Source organism: Pelmatolapia mariae, linkage group LG10_11, assembly GCF_036321145.2.
Source record: "Pelmatolapia mariae isolate MD_Pm_ZW linkage group LG10_11, Pm_UMD_F_2, whole genome shotgun sequence".
NCBI lineage: Eukaryota > Metazoa > Chordata > Actinopteri > Cichliformes > Cichlidae > Pelmatolapia > Pelmatolapia mariae.
In genome coordinates this window covers 24963974-24985222 of record NC_086236.1, presented here as the reverse complement: position 1 = coordinate 24985222, position 21249 = coordinate 24963974, and the positions used below count along the sequence as shown (strand labels likewise).

The following is a 21249-nucleotide window of genomic DNA, read 5'->3' as shown; positions in this document are numbered from 1 at the left end:
ATCTGCATTTTCTCCATATCAAAGACTGGTATACATAATAGTGATGCTAATGCATTGCTGTAGCTGTTTAAAGTGGCATTTAGGCTTGAGGGCCTTCTTCCTCATCCTGAAGGTTGTCAGCCGTGTTTGCATTGGGAATGCTCTCATAGGCCTCCTGGGCTGGAGGAGCGCTCCCCCTAGTGGACAAACAAACAGTAGCCGTTACGCCCTTAAACTCTAAATGACCAAATCAATGGAATAAGTGTATCAAAAATCAGTAATCTCACTTCATCTCGTTGGCCTCTGCCATTTTAACAGCGTTGTATTTGTGTTTCTTGACTGTGTGAGCAATGAACCACGCAACCAGGCCGATCAGCACGCACCCGAGCAGCGCTCCGATAACCGCGCCTGCGATAACCCCATCTGCCACTTCTATACAAACACAAACATTTTATACCTGTGAGGGGGGGATTATTACACACACACACAAACACACATATTAAAACTCCCCAAAAAATAAATGTGAGGACAAACCAGGACTCAGCTCAATAGTGCATGTTGCAAAGCCCACAACATTTGTAGCATTGCACTGGTACTCCCCAAACTCAAACTGGGAGATGTTTTTGATTTCCAGTATTCCAGTTGTGGTTGCTGAGAAAAAACAAAGTTCACTCAGATTCATGAGATGGTAAATGTGCTAATGCATATATATATCTATATATATATATGGGTGTGTGTGTATAGATGCTGGACTCACTTCTTCCCAGCACAGGCCTCCTTGTCTTGGTCTGATCCAGTTTGGCCCAGTTGTAGGTCGGTGTTGGGTTTCCCTGCTCACTGTGGCAGGTCAGAGTGACCAGGTGACCCGATTCAACATTGCCATGGACGGCGCAGTAAGGAGCAGATGGTTTCTCTGGAGGACCACAGGGAAGATAAGGCTTTATTATTATAGTGTGTGAATGTGTGTGTGAATGGGTGGATGACTGAACGTGTAAAGCGCTTTGGGGTCCTTAGGGACTAGAAAAAGCGCTATACAAATACAGGCCATTTACCATTTACCATTTTATTGGCTACTTGACATTATTACAAAGCACACATTCAGCCTGGAGAAAACACTGACATTTTTCAAGCCATTTAAACAGCAGCTCCCGAATAAAGAGATCAGCTTCTCTTTGAGACTTGGCAAGGAAATCCAGTCATCATCATAGCTTTGAAACCTTCCTTTTTGATAAAGCTTATAGTTAGGTTTTGATCAAGTGACCCCAAACCTTCCCTTAGTTGCAACACTGCTAGGCTGCTGGGGGCTTCCCATGATGCTTCTTTACTCCTCGTTTTCCCTCTCTATGTGTTTATAGACCACTCTGCATTTAATAATTAGTTCATATTAATCTCTGACTCTCTTCCACAGCTTGGCTTTTGTCCTGTCTCCTTCCCCTCACCCCCACCCACAAACTGGTCAAAACAGATGGCTGCCCCTCCGTGAGCCTGGTTCTGCTGGAGGTTCCTTCCTATTAAACTGCAGTTTTTCCTTCCTGCTTTTGCCAAGTGTTTGCTTATAGGGGTCATCTGATTGTTGAGGTTTTTTCTGTATTACTGTAGGATTTTACCTTATAATATATGACACCTTGAGGCGACTGTTGTTATTATTTGGTGAAATATGAATAATTTACTAATTTTTTCTTTTTCTTTCTCTCTTCTTTTTATTACTTTTGTATATTTTTACCACCGCAAGCTTTGATGTTATTTCAGCGAAACCACAGGGTAACTTTAGAGGGGAAATCACACTTTAGTGACAGCTTATGAGCATCTGATGGGACTGCAAGCAAAACACTTTGAAAGTGCCGATTTTATTCTTTAACACCACGTTGTTTTATAATCCTCTTAGACTGAGTTAGATACTGAGGACAGGAAACAACTAGTAGATATGTCAGATAAAAGCAGTGGAATTAAAAAAATGTACTTTCTTTTCTGAAATTTGTTGCAGTATGAAGTGGGATAAAGCAGCAACGGTCAAGTGCCTCTAGATGCTCTTTCAGTCGCTGCTTTAGAGCAGATGGTCTACACCGTATTGATTACCGCTATATTCCAGTCCGCAGCTCTGTGTGTGTTTATCAGTGTGTATTTTCTTCTTTCCTGTTTATGCTGGTTTCTCCCTGTAGGTGCCATCAATTATTGGCTTCCACTGCTGAGTGTCTCTCCAACACCTGATTGGTAGATTTTAATCTTGAGAGAATAAATCACCAGCCAGAGCAGATCTCAAGCATGAGGGTCCTCTCTGCCCTATCTGTGTGAGCTGTTGACACTGCACTGGCAATTTGGATGCATTTTGTAGACCATAGGAAGTAGATAATGGAAAATGAAGGGATAAAGGCAAATTCTGGTGCCCTTTTTATTTTCATTCATGCACCAGGGTGTTTTTTAGTCTTTCCTTGGGGTTTTCAGGTGAAACAAGTCATTGTGTATTGTAGATTGTTTATCAAAGATGGTTAACAGATTTGTTTGTTAAAATAGCAAATCCTTTTAATCAAACAAAATGTCACGTGGCTAGTCATTAGTCATCGTGATTCAGGATACGTTAGGAGTGGCCTCATCGTGAGCTGAGCAGCGACTGAAGATGCAATCTGTGTTTCATTGCGCCTGCCCGCTGATAATTAGATCATTCAGTAAGACAGTTGGAAGCAAACTGTACGCCAAAATCATGTTTGATACCATATGCGTTTTAACTTTCACAAAAAAGACATCAGGAAAACAAATAAAGTTTCTATACATATGTATTTGTAATTTATGGCAAAGCTGTCCTGTGTCAGTCGTTCTATGTGAAAATAAGTGATGCAAATCAGCCTTGAGCCCATGTAAATCAGCATGAGTGTGTTCATACATAATCATATTGTGCCTCACAGTCAGTATAAAGAAAGTGCCCCACTCCCCAGTAATTTTTTCCATAAAGACTGTACAGTATTTAGGTAGCACATGCATGCAGCAGACACTCATATATATTCTGTATGCAGTACGAGGATGCAGTCACAGTCCTTTTTCTAATTTCCAACACTGACAATGAGGAGACTGCTGAAGTAACCATGGAAACTACTGAGGCCTGCAAGGTTGTCCTGGTAACTCGGTGAATGAGTTGATTTAAGATGAATGTAATTCCCCATTTACACTGTTCAGGGCCACTACTTTAATAGGTTTGTTAATGTTACAACATTGATAATTGATACAGAAATCTCCGGTGAGGAAAGATAGCTGAAACATTTTTACTGAAATCACAGTTTCGATAAAAACACTGGCACTCCCTTTTCAGGGAGTCACACACGCTTACTTAGAGGAGGAGAATAATGGCTGAAGCAGCAGCATTCTAATGGGTGTAATCAGGTAGCATGAAATCTCCTACACACCCACTGTTTACCCTCGCAACCTTTCTGATTCCTGGACTGTGAGAATGTGTGTAGGTTCCTTTTTCTGACTCAGTCCTTTTGTTCACTTCTACCCGTGCTTTTGGGTGACCAAAGTGTGTTAGAGTTCATGTTTTGTCTTTAAAAAATGATCTGTACTGCCTTCAATAGGATCAAACAGGGTTTGAAAATGTAATAACATAAAAACATAATAATATACCGAACACCAAAAATCTATTTCAAAAGTGGGCCAAACTCACCAAGGACATTCACGATGATATTTGCCTGAGACTGTCCATCAACGTCGGGCAAATTGTGAACTTCACACGTGTAGAGCCCAGAGTCCGATGGTTGCATGTTTCTTATAGTTATGGAGGCATTCTGGGTGGCCCCTGGAGCAGCTGGAGTTTGAATCCTTCCTTCGTAAGACTTGGGAGTAACAACCTGTCCTGATTGATAGTAAAAGATCTGAAAGCAAATGGCAAGAAGTCAGATCAGATCATCTGTTGGCTATCACTGCACAAACTCTCTGTCCTCGAGCTAGTTAGCATAAGTGATCCAAATAATTGGAGAGATGAAACCTTTAGGTTTCCAGTTAATATGATATTTAGAGGACCAATGTTTTTTTTGTTTTTTGTTTTTTTTTCATATCAGCATGTAGTAGATGTCTTTAAAAGCACTTTTTTGACATTGCATGAAGCAGCACATTTGTGAGTCTGTGGCTGTAGGTTAAATGAGCACTGCCTGAAAGATATTTGTCGATCTCAGTCACAGGCTTTGCGATCCAAACTGGGTGTGTCTGCTAGCTGGTAAGAAAACGTGGCACAGCAGGAAAAGGCGCAAACCTATAGCTGTGCGTAGACATATGTTTTTAAAATATTTAAAATACAGGAAAAAACTAAATGTTTGCTGCTCTGATGAGAATCAATTCCTTTGAAGCATTTTGAAGCATTTCGAAGATGATGCTATGTTCTGAGAAAGTGATTCTTATCTGCTCTGGAAAACTTGGAAGAAAAAAGAAAAATTACTCATATCTTTCAGAAGTGATCACCATGTGTAGTCACATGAGTTTATTGGCCTGAACTTCAACTTGCACACCCTCTTTTTAGCTACTAAATTGAAAGAGATTTCATGATCCTGGTCCATAAAACTACAAATTAGTTGGCACATGGCTGTAATCCGAACAATAGACTGCATCTACCTGCTGTGCAGTCATGGCGGATTTTGAGAGAAACTCCCACTGGATTGTTAGGCCGGTAGTTGTTGTAGCTGTAGTGACAAACGTACAGTCGAGCAGGACACTTCCACCAATTGTCACATTGACGTATTTCTGCGTGGTCGTCACTGTGATGAGTTCGACACATCCTGTAAAACAATATCAGAGCTCAAGTAGGTTCCCAATAAAATGTAAACTTGGTGCAAAAAAAACAAATGATAATGTAAGACAGAAATGTGCTTACCTGTAATGCTTAAAAGCACCAACAAGAGCTGCACAGAGCACATCTTTACAAAAGCTGTGGGGATTCTCACAGAACGTCCTAAGAACTGAACTTTATACTCGCCGTGCAAGCAGGTCTAGAAGAGGAAGGGGTAAATGCATTACAGTATCACAGGCAAGGTCGGGGAATTCATGGTAACAGAACTGCTGATAATGCTCATGTTTGCATTTCCGTGTTTGCCAGACAAGGCGTGTACACTGGGTGTGTAGAGAACTGTTTTTTAGAAATTATAGATTTGGGCATTCGGGCTCAAAAAGTTTAAACCAGGGTGGATGAAAATGATACATGATGGCAAAGAAAACCCCTAATCTGGTCATGCTTTGGGCAGATACAATGTGGACCTTAAAGGAAACAAATGGACTGAGTGCAGTCTGCTCTGTGTGTGTGTGTGTTTTGAAATGTTGACTGTACATGGCAGGTTAGGACCACGCAGTGTTGTGACAATGATGGTTAATTCATTTTTCAGTACTTTGGCAGTAGTTTCACCACAGCTCATCCTCCTTGTCTTGTAAGTCATTCTGGGTCAGGACTTCTGGCAAAGGAATTAATGTAATTTAATCTCCACCTGGCCTTTATCGCTCGCCTCGAGGAAGTGTAAGCCAAAGCGCTGCAACATGCCGCTTATCACTGGGGAGTCCACTCCCTGGTGCTGCTGCCTACTTAATAAAGGCAGTTTCACCTTTGTCGTTTTCGCTCACACAGCGTGCAGCACAATGCTGACAGGGAGAGACAGTGAATCATACATGATTAATTGTCTATAATTACCAGAAGCTGACATAAGTGATTAACAATGTGAAAAATGTTGATTAGGGGTGACTGGAGGGGTGAGGGAGGGAGGCAGCGGCATGATGTGGGAAGCGGAGGAAGGCGTGTAGTGCTCATTATCCAGAAGACGCTTATGTGATAGGCTGGCAAATGACACAATATCACTGTCTGTAGACTTTGTCTGAAAATTTGAAAAAAGAAAAAGAAAAAGAAAGTGTTGGCAGCTGTGTGTTTGGGCAGAACTGCAGAGTGAAACAACAAGGGGCCAGTCTTTAAATAAATGCATCAGCATGACTCACGACCAGCTAATCAGAGTCTGAGAGCGTTCTGATTCCATGACAAGTCAAGTGGGAAAACCACTAATGAATGAGTAGAACCATTAATAATGTATTCAGTTAGTTACATTTGGGAAATGCTTATTCCCACATAAGTTGAGATCAGGATTATAGAAACACAATAAGCAGATCCCTTGTTATTTGAGGGCAGATTTTAGATCACATTTCTGGCACATTTCGGTCCTTCTTCAGCTCTCCACGCAGACTCTTTGACCTCCGTGCAACCAAAGCCCGCTCAGGCTTGATTTGCTAATAGCACTTGAATTAGAGATGTAAATGAGAACACTTTGTGCACTAGAAAATCCACAGGTGTTACATATTCATGCGCAGAGATCTGTTTTTAGAGATTAGAGTGACAGAAGGTGACATTGTAATAGGACATCTGGCAGAACGTGATAAAACATTCAAATTTGTGCTTCCTGTTTTAGCTAAATTTTATCGAAGGTGACAGATCGTCCACGTTCAGCAAAACAATGGCCTGTTTCATTTATGGCTGGCCATGTTTATTTTGATTCAAAGAAGTCATTTTTTTACACTATTACTGCAAAAAAGGTATACAGTTTTACAGGGGAAAATAATATATTAAAATAAAATTTTAAAAAATAATACTACATTCACATGCACAGTCATGAGGGGCCAGTTACAGCCTCTTTGTTAGAGTAGGTCTAAGAGTTTACCCCATGATGCTATAAATGATCACGCTGCTGCTTTCAACTGAATGCTTAACGCTAATATTTTAGCATAAAGATTTGATTCATCACCTGATTCATCCACTTGACACTTGAATATTTGTACTAAAAACAAAAAAACAAAAATTACCCATTCGCTATTGAAGCACTTCAGAAGAAATCCAAAATACTATTAATCCAAAATACTACTGTTAAAATATGTTGGGAACCTGTTAAAGAATGCTTCACAAAATCCTGACCACTTGTTTTAGTGGTAGCCTTAGAGGAGAAAGGGATCATCAGAGTCATTGTCATAAATGCTCTGGGGACCATAAATGCTTGCACCTGTACCGAGCAAGCAAGGCCGCAACTTAGCCATCATGGATAATAAAATGGGAAGATTAGATAGTTGCCATTTTCTGACTGTTTCACCCTTCAGCCACACTATACTGACTCTTCTTTCTATTCCAGTCACATTAATGGCTCTGCAGTTAGTTTGAATCCGAGGGGAGAGCTGATGATGCATGCACCCTGTAGCATCCACCAAGCCGCGAGCGTCATCTCACAGAGGCTGCTTGGACCTGTAGCTGTGTCCTCCTCAAACCTCCGGCAGGTTTCTGTGTAATACCTCCACACAGACTTACTCATCCACCCACTGCAAACAGTGGTTCCCTGTCGGCAGACTGCGAGGGGGCGTAAAACTCAGAGCTCAGAAAGAGTGAGTACACATTGAATGGTATTTTCTTCTGCTTTTTTTTGATGGACCTGTCTGAACAATCCGACTGGTTGTTGTAGTAATGCACAGTGCTGGGGGAAGTATTTGAATCCCTCATGGTGGAAAAGTACCACAGCACTTTCAAACCATTGTAGTAAGTTATGACAAGTGCTGCTTAGAACACAAATCAATTAAAAGTATACGAGTGTAATTGGAAAGATGCACTTCTGAAAATAAAAGTGTACCAAGTGCAGAAGAAGACATCTGTGAATGTTCTGCACTTAAATGTCTCTCAATCTTTCATGAAGATTTACAACCTTTCCCCCACAGTGTTTCATTCTGCACCAAAGTAATGGATAAACAATTAGATGAAAGTTCCTGTTTTTTCACTATCAACATTTTTTGTGAGTTAACAAAAAACCTTCTGCTTAATAATTACAGGACAACCTGGGCAATGAGCTACCAGAACTTTTTCTGTCATTTAACACATTTATTTCCTATCCTTAAAGCCCAGTGAGTCATGCTGACAGGTTTCTTTCATTAAATAAAGCAGCATTTCTTTATCATGTAAATCTGAGACGTGCTGTTGAAACTGCACTTCTTTTTCTTATTTTGAGATATTTCAGTGATTAAATGTGCAGCTAAACTAATTTACACTGACAGAAATGTTTATTGGTATGGCCCACTTAAGGTCAAAATGCACTGTATGCCCCCAAGTCCCCCAATCTAAAGAGCTCAAAGCCATTTGTAAACAAATATCATCTATTCTTTAATGTGTTTTCCTCCTGCGCTCTTGCTTTGTCTTGCAGATGAAGCGGTCAGATAAATGATGTCATGTAAAAGGTACTCGCATTAACACTGCTGCTATTGAGGAGGACAGGGGTGCAATTCAGTCATTGGACAATAGATGGCAGGCCAGCCTGTTAGATGTGTTGTGATGAGCATTTCTCTAAGTATGTGCATGTGGATGTACATGTGCATGTTGGGTGGGGGGAGCTTGATGCAACGGAGCCAAGAATGCCACACTCCTCAACCTCAGCAGGCCTGGCTCTTCTTCACCCTCCTCTCCCACTTGGATAACAAAAATATATAGGCCAGGCATTTAGCGTGGCTTCGCTTAATGTCCCCACAGCTACCAAGCAACCTTACCACTTCCAAAAACAGTGATGGTACAAAACCAAATCATATGCGAGAGTAAGAACTTTAAAAAAAAAAAAAAAACAGTGTAGTGTGAAACATCATCTGACTAACACAGATGAAAAAGTCTCCTTTGCATTGCTTTTTTATTTTCCCCTTGCCTCTAAAAACCACACGCAGTGACACTGAACTATCATCTCACATTGCCATCAAATGCTAGCATGAGACGCCGCTTTCACAAAGATTGACACAATTGTGCAAACAAACCTAAAAGAAGTGGGATACAGTCAGTCAGACGCAACATCTCCTGATACTTTTGTCATCTCTGAAATTCAGAGTCTGTCACTGAAGAGGGCGACCTGTGACGAATTGTCTCAGGAAGAGAAACAAGGGGCGCAGAAGGGGAGTACATTTACATCAGCAAACAGTCTAATCGACAAGCTGTCAGTGCTGCATTTGGGCTATAACTTTTGTAAAATGCCAGCAGTAAAAAAAGAAAAAGAAAAGGAGCAATCGCACAGATGACCCTTTCTGGCACAGAGAAACGTTACGCTTTCAGAAGATGCATAACGTCCCCACATCCATTTTGTCTAATGATATTTTTGATCGTCTAAAATCTGTCCTTTAGCAACAAGGGAAATGCCAAAATAAATTGAGAGGCAAGCTGTTAGATTTGCCAGCAAAAGTATAATTTTATGCGTTCGAGTCGTGATCTTCTCAACACTTAACTGAAAGATGGTTCTTGCCAAGTGGAAATGTGTGTTTTCCACAAAGTACACTAATGTTTTGAAAAGATTTTCACACAGTTTTTTATGTCCAGCTTAGAACACTGAGACCTTGGAGTGGTCGTTACTGAGGGGATGAAGCAAATTTTAGAGATAAAAATCAGCTGTTGTTAACCACACTTTATAGGTTAGTTTTTAAAAATGACTTTGGCATATTCTTCCTTGGGCATATTAAACACAAAAATATGCAGTGCTAGGATATGTAGTCTTGACCTAACCCTTTTGTGTGTTTTCCTAGACATAGGGTTTTCTACATAGTGGTCTTAGTAGTTCAGTCATGGTCACAGTAATATTAATATTAATATTTTAATATTACACGCATTGTGTTTCCAGTCCTTCTCAGCTCCTCACTCTCTTTTCACGTCACAAACAAAAACTCCATGGTAACACCGATGAACATACTGTAAAAGGAAAACAACTGTGCACTGAGTATTATAGCAGCGATCATGTCAGACTAGATGCTTAAAGAATGAACATGATGCTTAAAGTAACAGATGCAAGTGTTTATTAGCTGAATAGTTTATCATTATCCATTCAACCAATCCAAGCTGATGCACGGTCACATGACCTTTTCTTGGAATAGTGGACTGATCTGTTGAGGCTGACGCTAGGTCAAGCATAAATGCAATAATTACAACTAGTAAAGATGATTTATTAAAAACATATGAAACAAAGTTGGTGGTTTGAACCACAAACCAAAGAATCCAGTGCTTTTTTAACTGCTGTTTTTTCCCCTCTGAGAGAAACAGCCATCAATTTCTGATCCATGTTAATGCACCCTTTCAATATTTTATGTTTTTATATGGAGAGCTGACAATAGAACACGGAAATGGAAGGCACATTTCGCTGAGCTACTTCACCAGCCCAGTATCCATCTCCTCAGAAAAGCTGTGCACTTCAATGCAGACAGAGCCCGTGCACTGAAAGTAAGATGAAAATATAGGATGCAAAAATGACAGATCAAATGACAGATGACATGATTTTTTTTTCTCCAGCATATTTATTCAGCTGTAACAGGCCATGGGTTAATCATGAGTTAACTGCGTGTTAGACATATTATTTATACTGTATGTGAACCTTAGCTCTTCTCAAGGTGAACTCACTTGGCAGCGTAATCAGCCGTTGAAGTGTCTGGGGGAGTCTAGCAAGAGTAAATTAAAAGAAATCAATTAGGAAGAGACAAACCTGTGCATTAAATCTCCATCGTATCTGAAGGAGGACGCGTCAGCAGTGCATCATTACACAGGCCAGAGCGACCAGAGAAGGCTAAGCAACAACGACGAAAACACACCAAGTCTGTCACGGCTACATATCAAATCAGCCTGAAAGGATGAAGGTCAGTATCACTTGAAGTAAACAATAAGTAGATTTACCCAAATCTCACATTATAATCAGAAATGAAGAAACTAACGTAAAAGAAATGAAACAGACAAAAGAAACCATTTTAAATACATCCTGCATGATGTTAGGTGATTTGGAATAAGAGTATCTTTGTTTAATCTAACCACACTTGCTTCAGTATTGCCCATAAATACGTTTTACATTGCTAAATGTGCTCTTCTTTCATTTGCAACTCAATATTGTAGTATCGTGTTTCAAACCATCCAGTTATTTTCTTTTTATTTAACCCTTTCCAACAAGAAACAATATTGTAACAAGTAAATCCTAGCTAAATGGTACATTAGCCTTAATGGTATTTAAAAAAACCTAAAAAAAACTAAAATCTCAGGCTACATTTTCTTACTTACTATATCATTTATATACATGTGTGTAATATTTACAGTATACGCTGGAAATTTTGAGACCGATTCTCTTCCATTTTAACCGTGTTACTGCATGCCTTTTCTTGGTCCTGTGAATTATTCATAGTAAAAAAAGCTAAGCCTCAAAAAAGAACTGATATGGAGCAGAAAAATAGGGAACATGGGAAAAAGAAGAAAGAGGTGGGCTGTTGATACTATTTTAATGGCTAGTAGAAGCCTGCTTTGCATGTCCGAGGCTTACAACTGCTATCCAAACTGCTACAGCGTAAGTAAAGCATTTCTTTTCTTTTGCTTTTGTTAAAAATAAGTGGATCACTGTGCATCAGTGGCTTATTAAAAATGCTTTTTGAACACTATGAATAATCTCAAATATATACATTGGCATATATTAAACAATAAAGTCTTAAATATAAAGACTTAAAGGCATGTTATACTTTTCCGCATCAGCGAGTATGCTAGTGTCTGCTTGGGTAAGTTTCATCATCGGATGGTGAGCCTGAGGCTCCATGCAGAGGTCTGCGTGCCTCCCAATTTTTAAATTACATTACATTGAAAAAAATAAGTATGCAAACAAATGAAGAAACCGAGAAACAAATATTGTCAATATACATTTCACTATTTCAGTTTCAGGTTACTGGTATTTACTCTAGCATGGCCTGCTGGTACACTTGCCAAGGCTGGAGTTATTAGTTACGTTTGCGCTTTATTCTAGTACAAAAGGTCAAAATGTCTTCAGGCCTACTGGTGAGCACAGTCATGTCTGTTAGAAAAAGAAGTAGCAGAGGAAGAACAAAAAACTTGCTAGCTGTTAAAAATAAATTGAAAGAACGTTTCATTGAAAACATGGTAGCTATCTAGATTAACACAGGCAGTGAAGCCTCCATTGCACTAACATAAGTTCTGTTAACTCTACTGATTAGTTAGTTAGAGAAACAGCTTTTGATATATTACTAATGTTAGATAAAACCTTGTTTGCCAGTCACACCAAACTGGCTGCTGTTAATTAAGCTGAATGTCTAAAATGTCAAAATCATATTTTTTCTTCTTTTTCTTCATGATGTTCCAAGGCAATGAGGCTAACATGGTAAAAATGGCTTAAAAGTGTCATATTCATTAGAGGGGGTCTTTCAACTTGCGGCTATTCTTTGGATGGTTCAGAACTTAGTTAGTCCCAATATTTATGTTTCCAGTCTAATTTCTACCTTTTGTTTAATCCTAATTAGCTGGTTACAGAAACTGTAAAAAAAAAAATGTTGATGTTAGCTTTTAGTCCAAGCGTTGCTATTTATAAATCTAGCCACATGACACTGCAGTTAGCATGGGTATAGAGTCTTACTGTGGTTCCAAATAGGATGTGTCAACGGCAACCACCGCTGTGTGCGGAGCAGCACCACGCATTGTGATTGAAGTTCATCTTATTTGAAATTCGATAAATCCCCAGTAGCATGCAAGTGCTTAGCGGGCACCAGGCATGTAAGGCAAAATAGATTCATGTTAATAGTGTGTATCTGAATTCCTTGAATTGGATGACCTAAGTTTGCATTTGTATTTAGGCCTTGGGAGAAAAACCTTTTCTCAGAAACATGATTCAATCCAAGTAGACATGTTAGCTTAAGCAGCTAGGTTATTGTAGGCAGGCAATATATCTAAACAGGTAAAAGATCAACAACTCTATTAAGCTTCTTAACTGAGGTAATAAGATATAGAAGTTTTTGCTTGAATATTTTATTGACCGGTGATGCAACCCATCTGGAAATTATGAAAAATCCATCTATTATGTCGTGTCCCCAGCCAAAGCCACCAGTGAGGATAGTAAATGCAGCATCGATGTTTCTGTTATGAACTTGACTAATGAGCTGAACTTTGAAGCTAATAAGCACTTAAAACTTTACCTAGTCTAGTTTGTAATGGTGCACAACACTGAAATGTTAGTATCTCAGGATATCTGTGTTTAAAAATCATTAAGAGGCATGGAACTGATGACTCTTTAAATCTACTGATACACAAATAACAGCACATTCTGGTATGTGCTGATTTGGTTACTTATTTTAAAGACATATTTTTTCCATTATGTAATTGCAACTACACAGATAGCTACATGTATTTAAAGACATATAAAGTGCAAGTATCCGTCCGCTTCTTAAATCTTATGTTCTCCACGGTCACAGGAGTGGGCTGGAATCCATTTCAGCAAGCACTAGGGATCTGACAAGGGCTCACCTTGACATGTTTCCAGTCTATCACATAGCTAACATGGATGTAGACAAACACATTCACACCTACAAGGCTATTTAAAGCCTCTGGTGGACCTGAACTGAATGTCTTTGCACTTTGGGAGGAACATGGCTTTCACACAGTGGAAAATATTGTGCTTTCTGAGTATGACTGCACAGCTGATGAACAGACCTTAAACAGCATCGAAACGAGTTAATACATTTTGTCTATGCATGAAAAGCCTTGTTGGATCATTCGGAGGTCACAGAATGTTGGTAGTGTGGTAAAAGTACATGCTTTACATTTAAAACACTGATGTGCTTTTATTCAGGTTGTTACTTCAAATGAGACTGACGACTGGGACACAGGTTGCATCCCAAAGCCCCTCCAAACCCACCACGCTACTTGATCTGCATAATCAATAAGCGGATTTGGACAGTAATGAATGTTTGTTAAAGTTTAGATGCCTTTGTGCAACATATTTTAAATCTCTCTCTCTGGATCATTACTGCTGTCTTTGCTCAAGGTGCAATTACATTTAGAGCCCATTCTATTCACTTTCACCATCTAAAAGTTCAAGCCCAGACTGCATCCAGGAAAAAAACAACCCTAATGTGCAACCATATATAGCACCATGCCCTCAGCCAGAGGACAAAGAGTCTTAGCAAAGAGCAAATTAATCATCATGTGTTTTGTAGAATGCAAACTGCCCCACAAAGGCATTCCTGCTCTACGATTTATTATCATACATCTGTAAAGAATGTAAAGAAAAATGAATCTTAATAGTTCCTGAATTGAAAAAGGGGCAAATATTACACTTGTCAGCAGGAGTCACTTTGCGTCTTTATTCAGGAAATAGGGTATGAAAGGAGGTATATTCTCATAAACGCGCAATGTTTTGTAATCAAATTAAAAGAAGACACTCTTGATTTTTCTTAATTTTTTGTTTTCAGACTGTCTTCATATCCAGCAGTCCTTATCAAAAGCAAGACACCAGCTAAGCGGTGAGAGCTCTGACAACAACCTGGAGTAGCAATGGCAAATACCTGATTTTGTCCTCTTGTTTTGCAACATTGTATTTATGCTATTTACCTTTTGGGGACTAATATCTGAAAAAGAAATTAATCAAAAGTCAAACGAAACGGTGTCATATATTAGTCCACAAAGGGCAAATGAAAAGACATTAGCTTTCTTTACTGTATAAGCCTTTATTTGTAAAAAGTCGGTTGTTTGAATGATAACCCTTTTTATACCACATACTTGAACACCTTGTATTTGTAAAAAACACATTTTGTTCAAACACCTAAAAAAGCTGATCGACACTATAACATTAATTTTGCACTGACAAAAAAAATACAACTTCATACTACACAAATGTTGATTTCATGAGTACTGGTACTCCAAATGAAATCAAACACCTTATTAAACAACTGAATCAAATAAGCGCCCAATGTGAACAAAACAATTACAGTACAAAAAAACAAATGCATTTTTCTTCCAGTGCCAGTATATCAGATGAATTACATTTCCTTCTTATGATAAAACAACAACAACAGTAAGAATAACAATCCATAACAAATGTAACGAATACAATAAATTCGAAATGAACACAGAAATGAAGAAAAATCATTTACTAATTTATACTGAAACAAAAGGAAAAAGCAAAATAATGGGCTGTTTATCTTGTGGGGTTCTTTTTTTGTTTTCTTCCATTGCCAAAATTTAAAAAGTGTTGGATAATTTTCTTACCTACTGGTTAAACATGATCTAGTCTTCCTCCTTTAAAGAAGGAGGTACAGTAAACTGATGCGTAAGTGGGAATTAGCACAGCTTCTTTGCGGGAAACCTCGTACAGTAGCCGACAACAAACCTTAACCAGAGGCAACTTTTTAGAGAGGAAAATACAGGGAACACCAACTCACTGTGCAATCACATGGCTTACGTTCAGATGCTAATAGCAAGCATCCTTTACATCCTTTGTAGCTGAAGGGTGTTTGATGTTAATGCTTATGCTGAACCTGATAAAACTACAGCATCCGCTTGGTGCATCTGTTCCAAATTGTGTGATTTACAGTTACTTTTGCAGAGGTACATATTCGCGTTTTGCCACAATCGCGCGATATGTCCTCCAGTTTTATGAACAGTTTGTTTCACAAGATTTGCAGAACTGGCTGTAAAACAAGTGCAATTTTGAGCATGTAAACACTGGATCTTTCTCTTCCTGGCTGTGGAGATGAATCAGATGGTGCGGAGTAAAAATGTAGGAAAATTAACCTTTTAAAACTCAGGTCATGCAAAACAAAACCAGTTACAAGGTACATACAAAATAATGAATGCACCAACAAAAGTTCTTCCAACAGTGAGGAGCCAGTCAGCCTTGTTCTGGTGTTTTGGTTGGTTCAACATGCTCGCATGGTTGTGGTTCACTCTTTCAGTGCCACATGAAAGCGAGCTAATGTGAAGACTGGAGATGAAACTTTGGTAAGATGTGTAATGGCATTTAACGTGGCACTTTATAGAACATCGAAAAGAGCACAAGCCCACATTAACTAATCAAAACTGTTTAATAATACTATGAGATTCGTGGATCTTTACATGCACCCAGGGAACAATTTTGTATTAATACCCTCACCCCCGCTAAAAAATACTTCACTGCCATCCTACACAGATTTGTGCAACTGAGCAGTTGCATTTAGGCAACTGGCTGAGTGCCTTGCTCAAGGGCACATGCGACTGTCTTGTTGAGGAACAGGTAAGAACATCCCACTCGCCTTCTTAAGGCAAACCTGCTCCTCTAGCCTCTACGAGCCAGCAAGCCGATCATGCCCTTAATTTTCTGAGAGGATTCGCGGATGACTGAGTGGTTTATCCATGGCTGAGGTAAATGCAGCAGGTGTCCTGTACTGAAATCTTCTGCAAATCCTAAAGTTAATGGGAAATTCCCATTCGCTGAGAGTGCACCAAGGCCGCATACTGTAATTTCCAGGCATCTTCAACAGCATTAGCATTAGCCTTGTTCTGGAGGGAATGGGTGAACCGATACAAACTCGGGACCACCAGAAACTCCTTCACTGTCAGAGGACTTTGCATTGATTTCTCCATTATTTTGTGCACACCGTGTATTTCTTCTGTTTCATTTTTTAGGTTTCGTTTGCAGAAGTATGCCAATGCTAGAGAAGCTGTCCATGCCATTAGCAGTGAGGCTAGCTGGTATTACGAACTGCCATGTTTTTGTTCATGCATTAAGAACTATTAAGTGAAAGATATCATATTTACAGTACAATTCACATGTAATTACACATATACACTAGAGGCAAGAAAATTCACATTGAAATCAGTTCAACACATTTTTTCTCCTCCTCCTCCTGCTCCACTCCATGAACATGTGTCAAAAGAAATTTATTTTCTCTCTCATATAAGCAAAAAATTTAAAGTGAAAGCATAGAACAGAAGATCCTCACAGCTTTTTGGGGAACAATGTGCTGATTTCGTGTTCAGAAAGCAGGTAATACATGTTCTCCCTGAAATGAGTGGTGGAATTTTGTTGTTGTTGTATTTTTTCTTCTTCTTCTGCGAGCATGCAAGGGCCGCTAATGTTTTCCCTCCGTATTTGCTTGGTGTTTATTAAAGATATGCATTTACTATTGACAAAAAATATCTATATCTATATATATATATATATATATATATATATACATATATATATATATATATATACATAGATAGATATATGAAAATGGATGCTTGAATTGATTTCTGGCAATAAACCAACCTGAACAAGAATGTGATACTTGTGTCAGTTTACATCACAAAATGTAGTGTAAGTGCAAATCATTGAACCCTAGTCAAACGCGTTCCACCAATTTACTTAAAAACACTTGTGGTTGTGATACTTTAACAAACAAAAAGTGCTTGTTTATACTAGAACAAACGGTATAATCTGGCCTCATAGTTTGACCAAATTCTTAGTGAAGATCCACCAAATTCCATTCAAACAGTTTGACAAGCTGTTAGTGTGCAGCGCAGAATGAAATGACAAAAATTCATTAAAATTGAAAAAAAAGAAAAGAAGTAAATTGTGTGTTACTGGTATGAACTTCCATTTATCATTACCCTTGTTTTATTGTAACCTGCAACATAAATTGGAATATGTATATCTCTCTCCCTAACTCAGAGAACTCTGTGTATCACTTACCAATTAGGGCTGTCACGATAAAAAAAAATAAAATAAATCAACAACATTATCAAAATTTTAAAAAAAGGCACTAATGCTGTTGGTCAAATTCTAATATAACGTTGTTTATTTTGGGTTCTTTTTTTGGCAAATTAATGAAACTCATAATACAACTGCATGGAAGTTATGAGGGACTGTGACTGTAACTCTGCAAAGGCATACAAAAAAACAAAAGCAAAACATTTATTACATGTGCATAATTAGCACAAGATCCATATTTCATTCCTAAATATCACAGTTAATGCTTATAAACGGTTATCGTGACACCCCTAATGTCGACTGTCCATACTGTGGGAGTGCAATCAAAATCTGACTGCAAAAAAACGACTGGAAAACTGAGGACTGTGTACAGTAATGATGTCAATTGAATGTCTTACATCAGAACATCCTCATATGTTAAAATTGCAGCATATGTGTAACAGGGATGCGTATAATTATGTCAAAGGGGCACTCCACTTTAGCATTAGTTGGGCGGGTGTTTGGCGGTACTACTGCATATGTGAACGAAGCTGCATAAAGCTTTTGTGCTCCAAGTGATGCCATTTTGGTGGAGTTTCTTCCGTAGATGCAAGACTCTAACATGAAAAGATTTATGAGAATAATAATTTTCTTTAAAAAAAGACATTTCTCCTTCTTTTTGCTCTAAACTGTCCATCCAGAGTCTGACAGTCTGATAGGAGTGTGATGCTAAATCAGTGAAATGCTATTTTAAAACTGGTACTGGGCTTTTTTAGACGTGTCGTAACCACTGCCTGTGTTTTTTGTTGACAGCCTTAACTCACTTTCATTTGGCAACTTTAAAAGACCCCACCCCCTTTCTATGCTTTACCCTTGCTACAGTACGCCACTGAATATGTAATCTTCACTTAACAAGAGAACCTGCTCCCGGGCTTGGTCAAATTTTCTCATAAATAACTATTTCCTTTTCTTCAGTAATCGCTGTGTTCTGGCCACATGATTAGACTTTAGGATCACCGAGACAGCAGACTACTTGGCTGCTGGAACAAAGACAAGATATCCGATATAAACGCACTACACTATGTATTTGTGTTACTCTTGTTGTCTTTCTGTATGATTTCATGGGTTGCTTTATATTCAACAGTGATTGTTCTTCTTTTTTTGCTTCTAGAGAATAAGACAACAATGCATAAAATGTACACAATAAGGAATACTAAACTCAGCTCAAGGCTTGGGCCACATCACAATACAAACTTCACTAAGACGTAAGGAGACAAATTGGTTTCTGATTAGCACTCCTTTTATTTTAACACACCTTAGACACCTTCACTTCATTAATATGTTGCCCTTCCATGCCAGTCTTATCCCAGATGTTTGTGTGTAGGTCACATTTGCTCTCTTTGTAACTTTTATATGTTTCTCCGGGGCCATTGCCCCTACAAGGTTTGGTTGTGTATGTTGCTGCTTTTTGCTCTCTTTTCTGTCTTTCAAAACTTTTATAGAGTGTCAGCTGTCCATCTGCTTTAATATCATAAACGCTTTTTAGTGGCTACAATTTTTCAACCTATATACACTATTAACCAGGCCTATTAAAAAAACTAAAAATACAATGATGAAATACAAAATCTTAGAGGTTTTTTTTTCTTTGCAAATGAACCTGAGCACTGAAAATGCAATGTGTGTGTGTCTGCATGTGTGTGTGTAGGTGTGTGTGTTTGTGTTTGAGCAAAACAGCAATAATCCATATGGATTGTAGGCCTTTTGGTTGTTACATCATTCAATTTATGGCTATTTCTGGGACACTTTCCCCCCCAAGAATCCTTCCTGCCTATAGGCTGTCGTTTCTGATCCTCGGGGTTTGGCGTACGTGTGGGATGGCACTGACTGAGTTTAAGATTGAAACGTTGAATACTTTTTTCCCCACCACCTTCTGAACGTGCTGCCCGATACTATCCCGATCAAATAATCTCGACCTCAGAGCCTCCGACACTGAGAAAAATGCTCAACGAACAAAACAAAATAAAAAAAGAATACTATATACTCAATGACAACTGGTCAAACTGTAGGCGGATATGTTGACTCTTTTGAATATACATGTTCGTACATCTTCACTGCAGAATAATTTCAAACGAATCACAAAAGCAATCCTCCATTTCCTCTTAGCAAACACAAAGCAGGATATGACGTCAATGAACGCTGCATCTAAAGAGCGTCGTTAGGAGGAAAGAAACAGCACAAATATACTTTCATGAGAATACTGAATGATAAAATGTACAGAATATGCTTTTTTTATCTCCAAACAATCAAAATGAGTAATGCATACCTTTGACTCTTTTATCTTGTAATGCCCTAGCTCTAGAACATGTTCTGACACTCTCTGAAATCACAGTATTTTTCAAGTCAAAACCATATCTACAATAATCAGTATTTTGTTTTTAACCGTAATGAAAAAAAGGAGCCCTCTCCCTCAACCTCCAACCCTCCACCCCCACCCAATCCTCAACGAGGACGCGTTTCTAAAAACAGCATGAGAAGAGAAAGGAATACAAGGGTTGTGTTGACTCTCGTCGAGAATGCGGCGGTCGTCCCCCATCCGAGCAGCCCTCTAATGGAGACCATTAGGCCAGAGCTGATGTCTGATAAAGAGAACGATATCACTTCAAAAAACCCAAGGAACAACACATAATCCAAACAAGGTTGCTGTACATAGTAGAACCGGAGATTTCCGTGCATGTTATCCATGGGTGATGGCGGGGGTGGGGGAGGTGGGGGATTCGGCTGTAGGGGTGCGTGTGGGGAGCGGGCGCGGGGGGGGTGCCAAGGATCTCACTCAGCTGATGCCTGAACAGACAAGCCACCACTGATTTCATGAGCTGCAGAAGAGGATTTTTGATTACAGTAAGTATCAATAAAAAGTCAATGGGACTCTGAGACATCGTTTCTCTCTCGAGAGCTTTCGCTTTCTCTTTTTTTCTTCTCTTTTTTCCCCCTTTTCTTTTTTTTCTTTTTTTTTTTTTTTAGCAAAAATATCATGCAGTCTTTAGTTCCAAAAACCCCCTGGTGGGATCTCGTGTTTGTTTTGTTCGTTTCAGCAGGAAAAAGAAACTCAAAGCCTCCAAATTCTTCTTTCACAATTATTCTTAAACATTCAAGTCATCCTATTAATACTTTGTACAGCAGAAAGGTCTTTCGGATTTCACATGTGTATATATAAATATAATATATAGAAATATGCATATACATATGTTCAACTCGTATATGTGTATACATATTTTGGAACTGTATCAAAGCCAATTTAATGTGCTCTCAAAATATGGCCCATGATTCCTTGTGGGATGCACATCATTTCACATAGTACAACCAGTAGATAAGGTTGAAAAATCCAAAGGTGATAGGGAAAATGACCCGGGACCACTTGTCAATGGTGCTAACATCTGACAGGTTGGGGATTTTCAACTTGAGCTTGGAGGAGCGTCGTCTTAGCCGACAGTTGGCCCGGCTCCGCATGGCGCTCCGATCCAGCGAGTGGTGGCTGAAGCCATCTCGGGGGGCCATGGGCTTCCTGAATTGGACCCCGGAGCTGTCAAAGGACATGACCGAATTCCGAGAGTCACTGACGCTGCTCCCCACGTCAGAAGGCATCACTTCGTTATTCATCTCCAGTGTGGTGAGGAGGATGTTTCCATAAGCATCCACCTGTGCAAAGCGGCGAAAGACACAAAGATTCAGCGAGGGCTGAAATGCCAAGGAGCAGCCCCATTAATCCCATTAAAACTGATACTTATGTTAAACCCCCCCTCCCATC

General features: G+C 39.2%; 2 protein-coding genes across 2 annotated transcripts in view; both read right to left on the bottom strand.

Moving 5' to 3' along the window:
• Nucleotides 1-79: 79 nt before the first annotated feature.
• LOC134635347 (V-set and immunoglobulin domain-containing protein 1-like) lies at nt 80-4874 on the bottom strand. Its single transcript, XM_063484737.1, has 7 exons — nt 4832-4874; nt 4573-4736; nt 3632-3839; nt 737-892; nt 514-630; nt 267-411; nt 80-176 (listed from the first exon to the last, which is right to left on the bottom strand). Exons 1-7 carry the CDS (start codon nt 4872-4874, stop codon nt 80-82), a joined length of 930 nt encoding a protein of 309 aa, XP_063340807.1.
• Nucleotides 4875-14083: 9209 nt separating this feature from the next.
• Nucleotides 14084-21249, bottom strand: part of gabrb4 (gamma-aminobutyric acid type A receptor subunit beta4) — a 66872-nt gene continuing 59706 nt past the window's right edge. Inside the window, exon 10 of the mRNA XM_063485528.1 lies at nt 14084-21140. Coding sequence (XP_063341598.1) covers nt 20787-21140 — 354 coding nt within the window. The 3' untranslated portion in view covers nt 14084-20786. The remainder of the gene's footprint in view (nt 21141-21249) is intronic.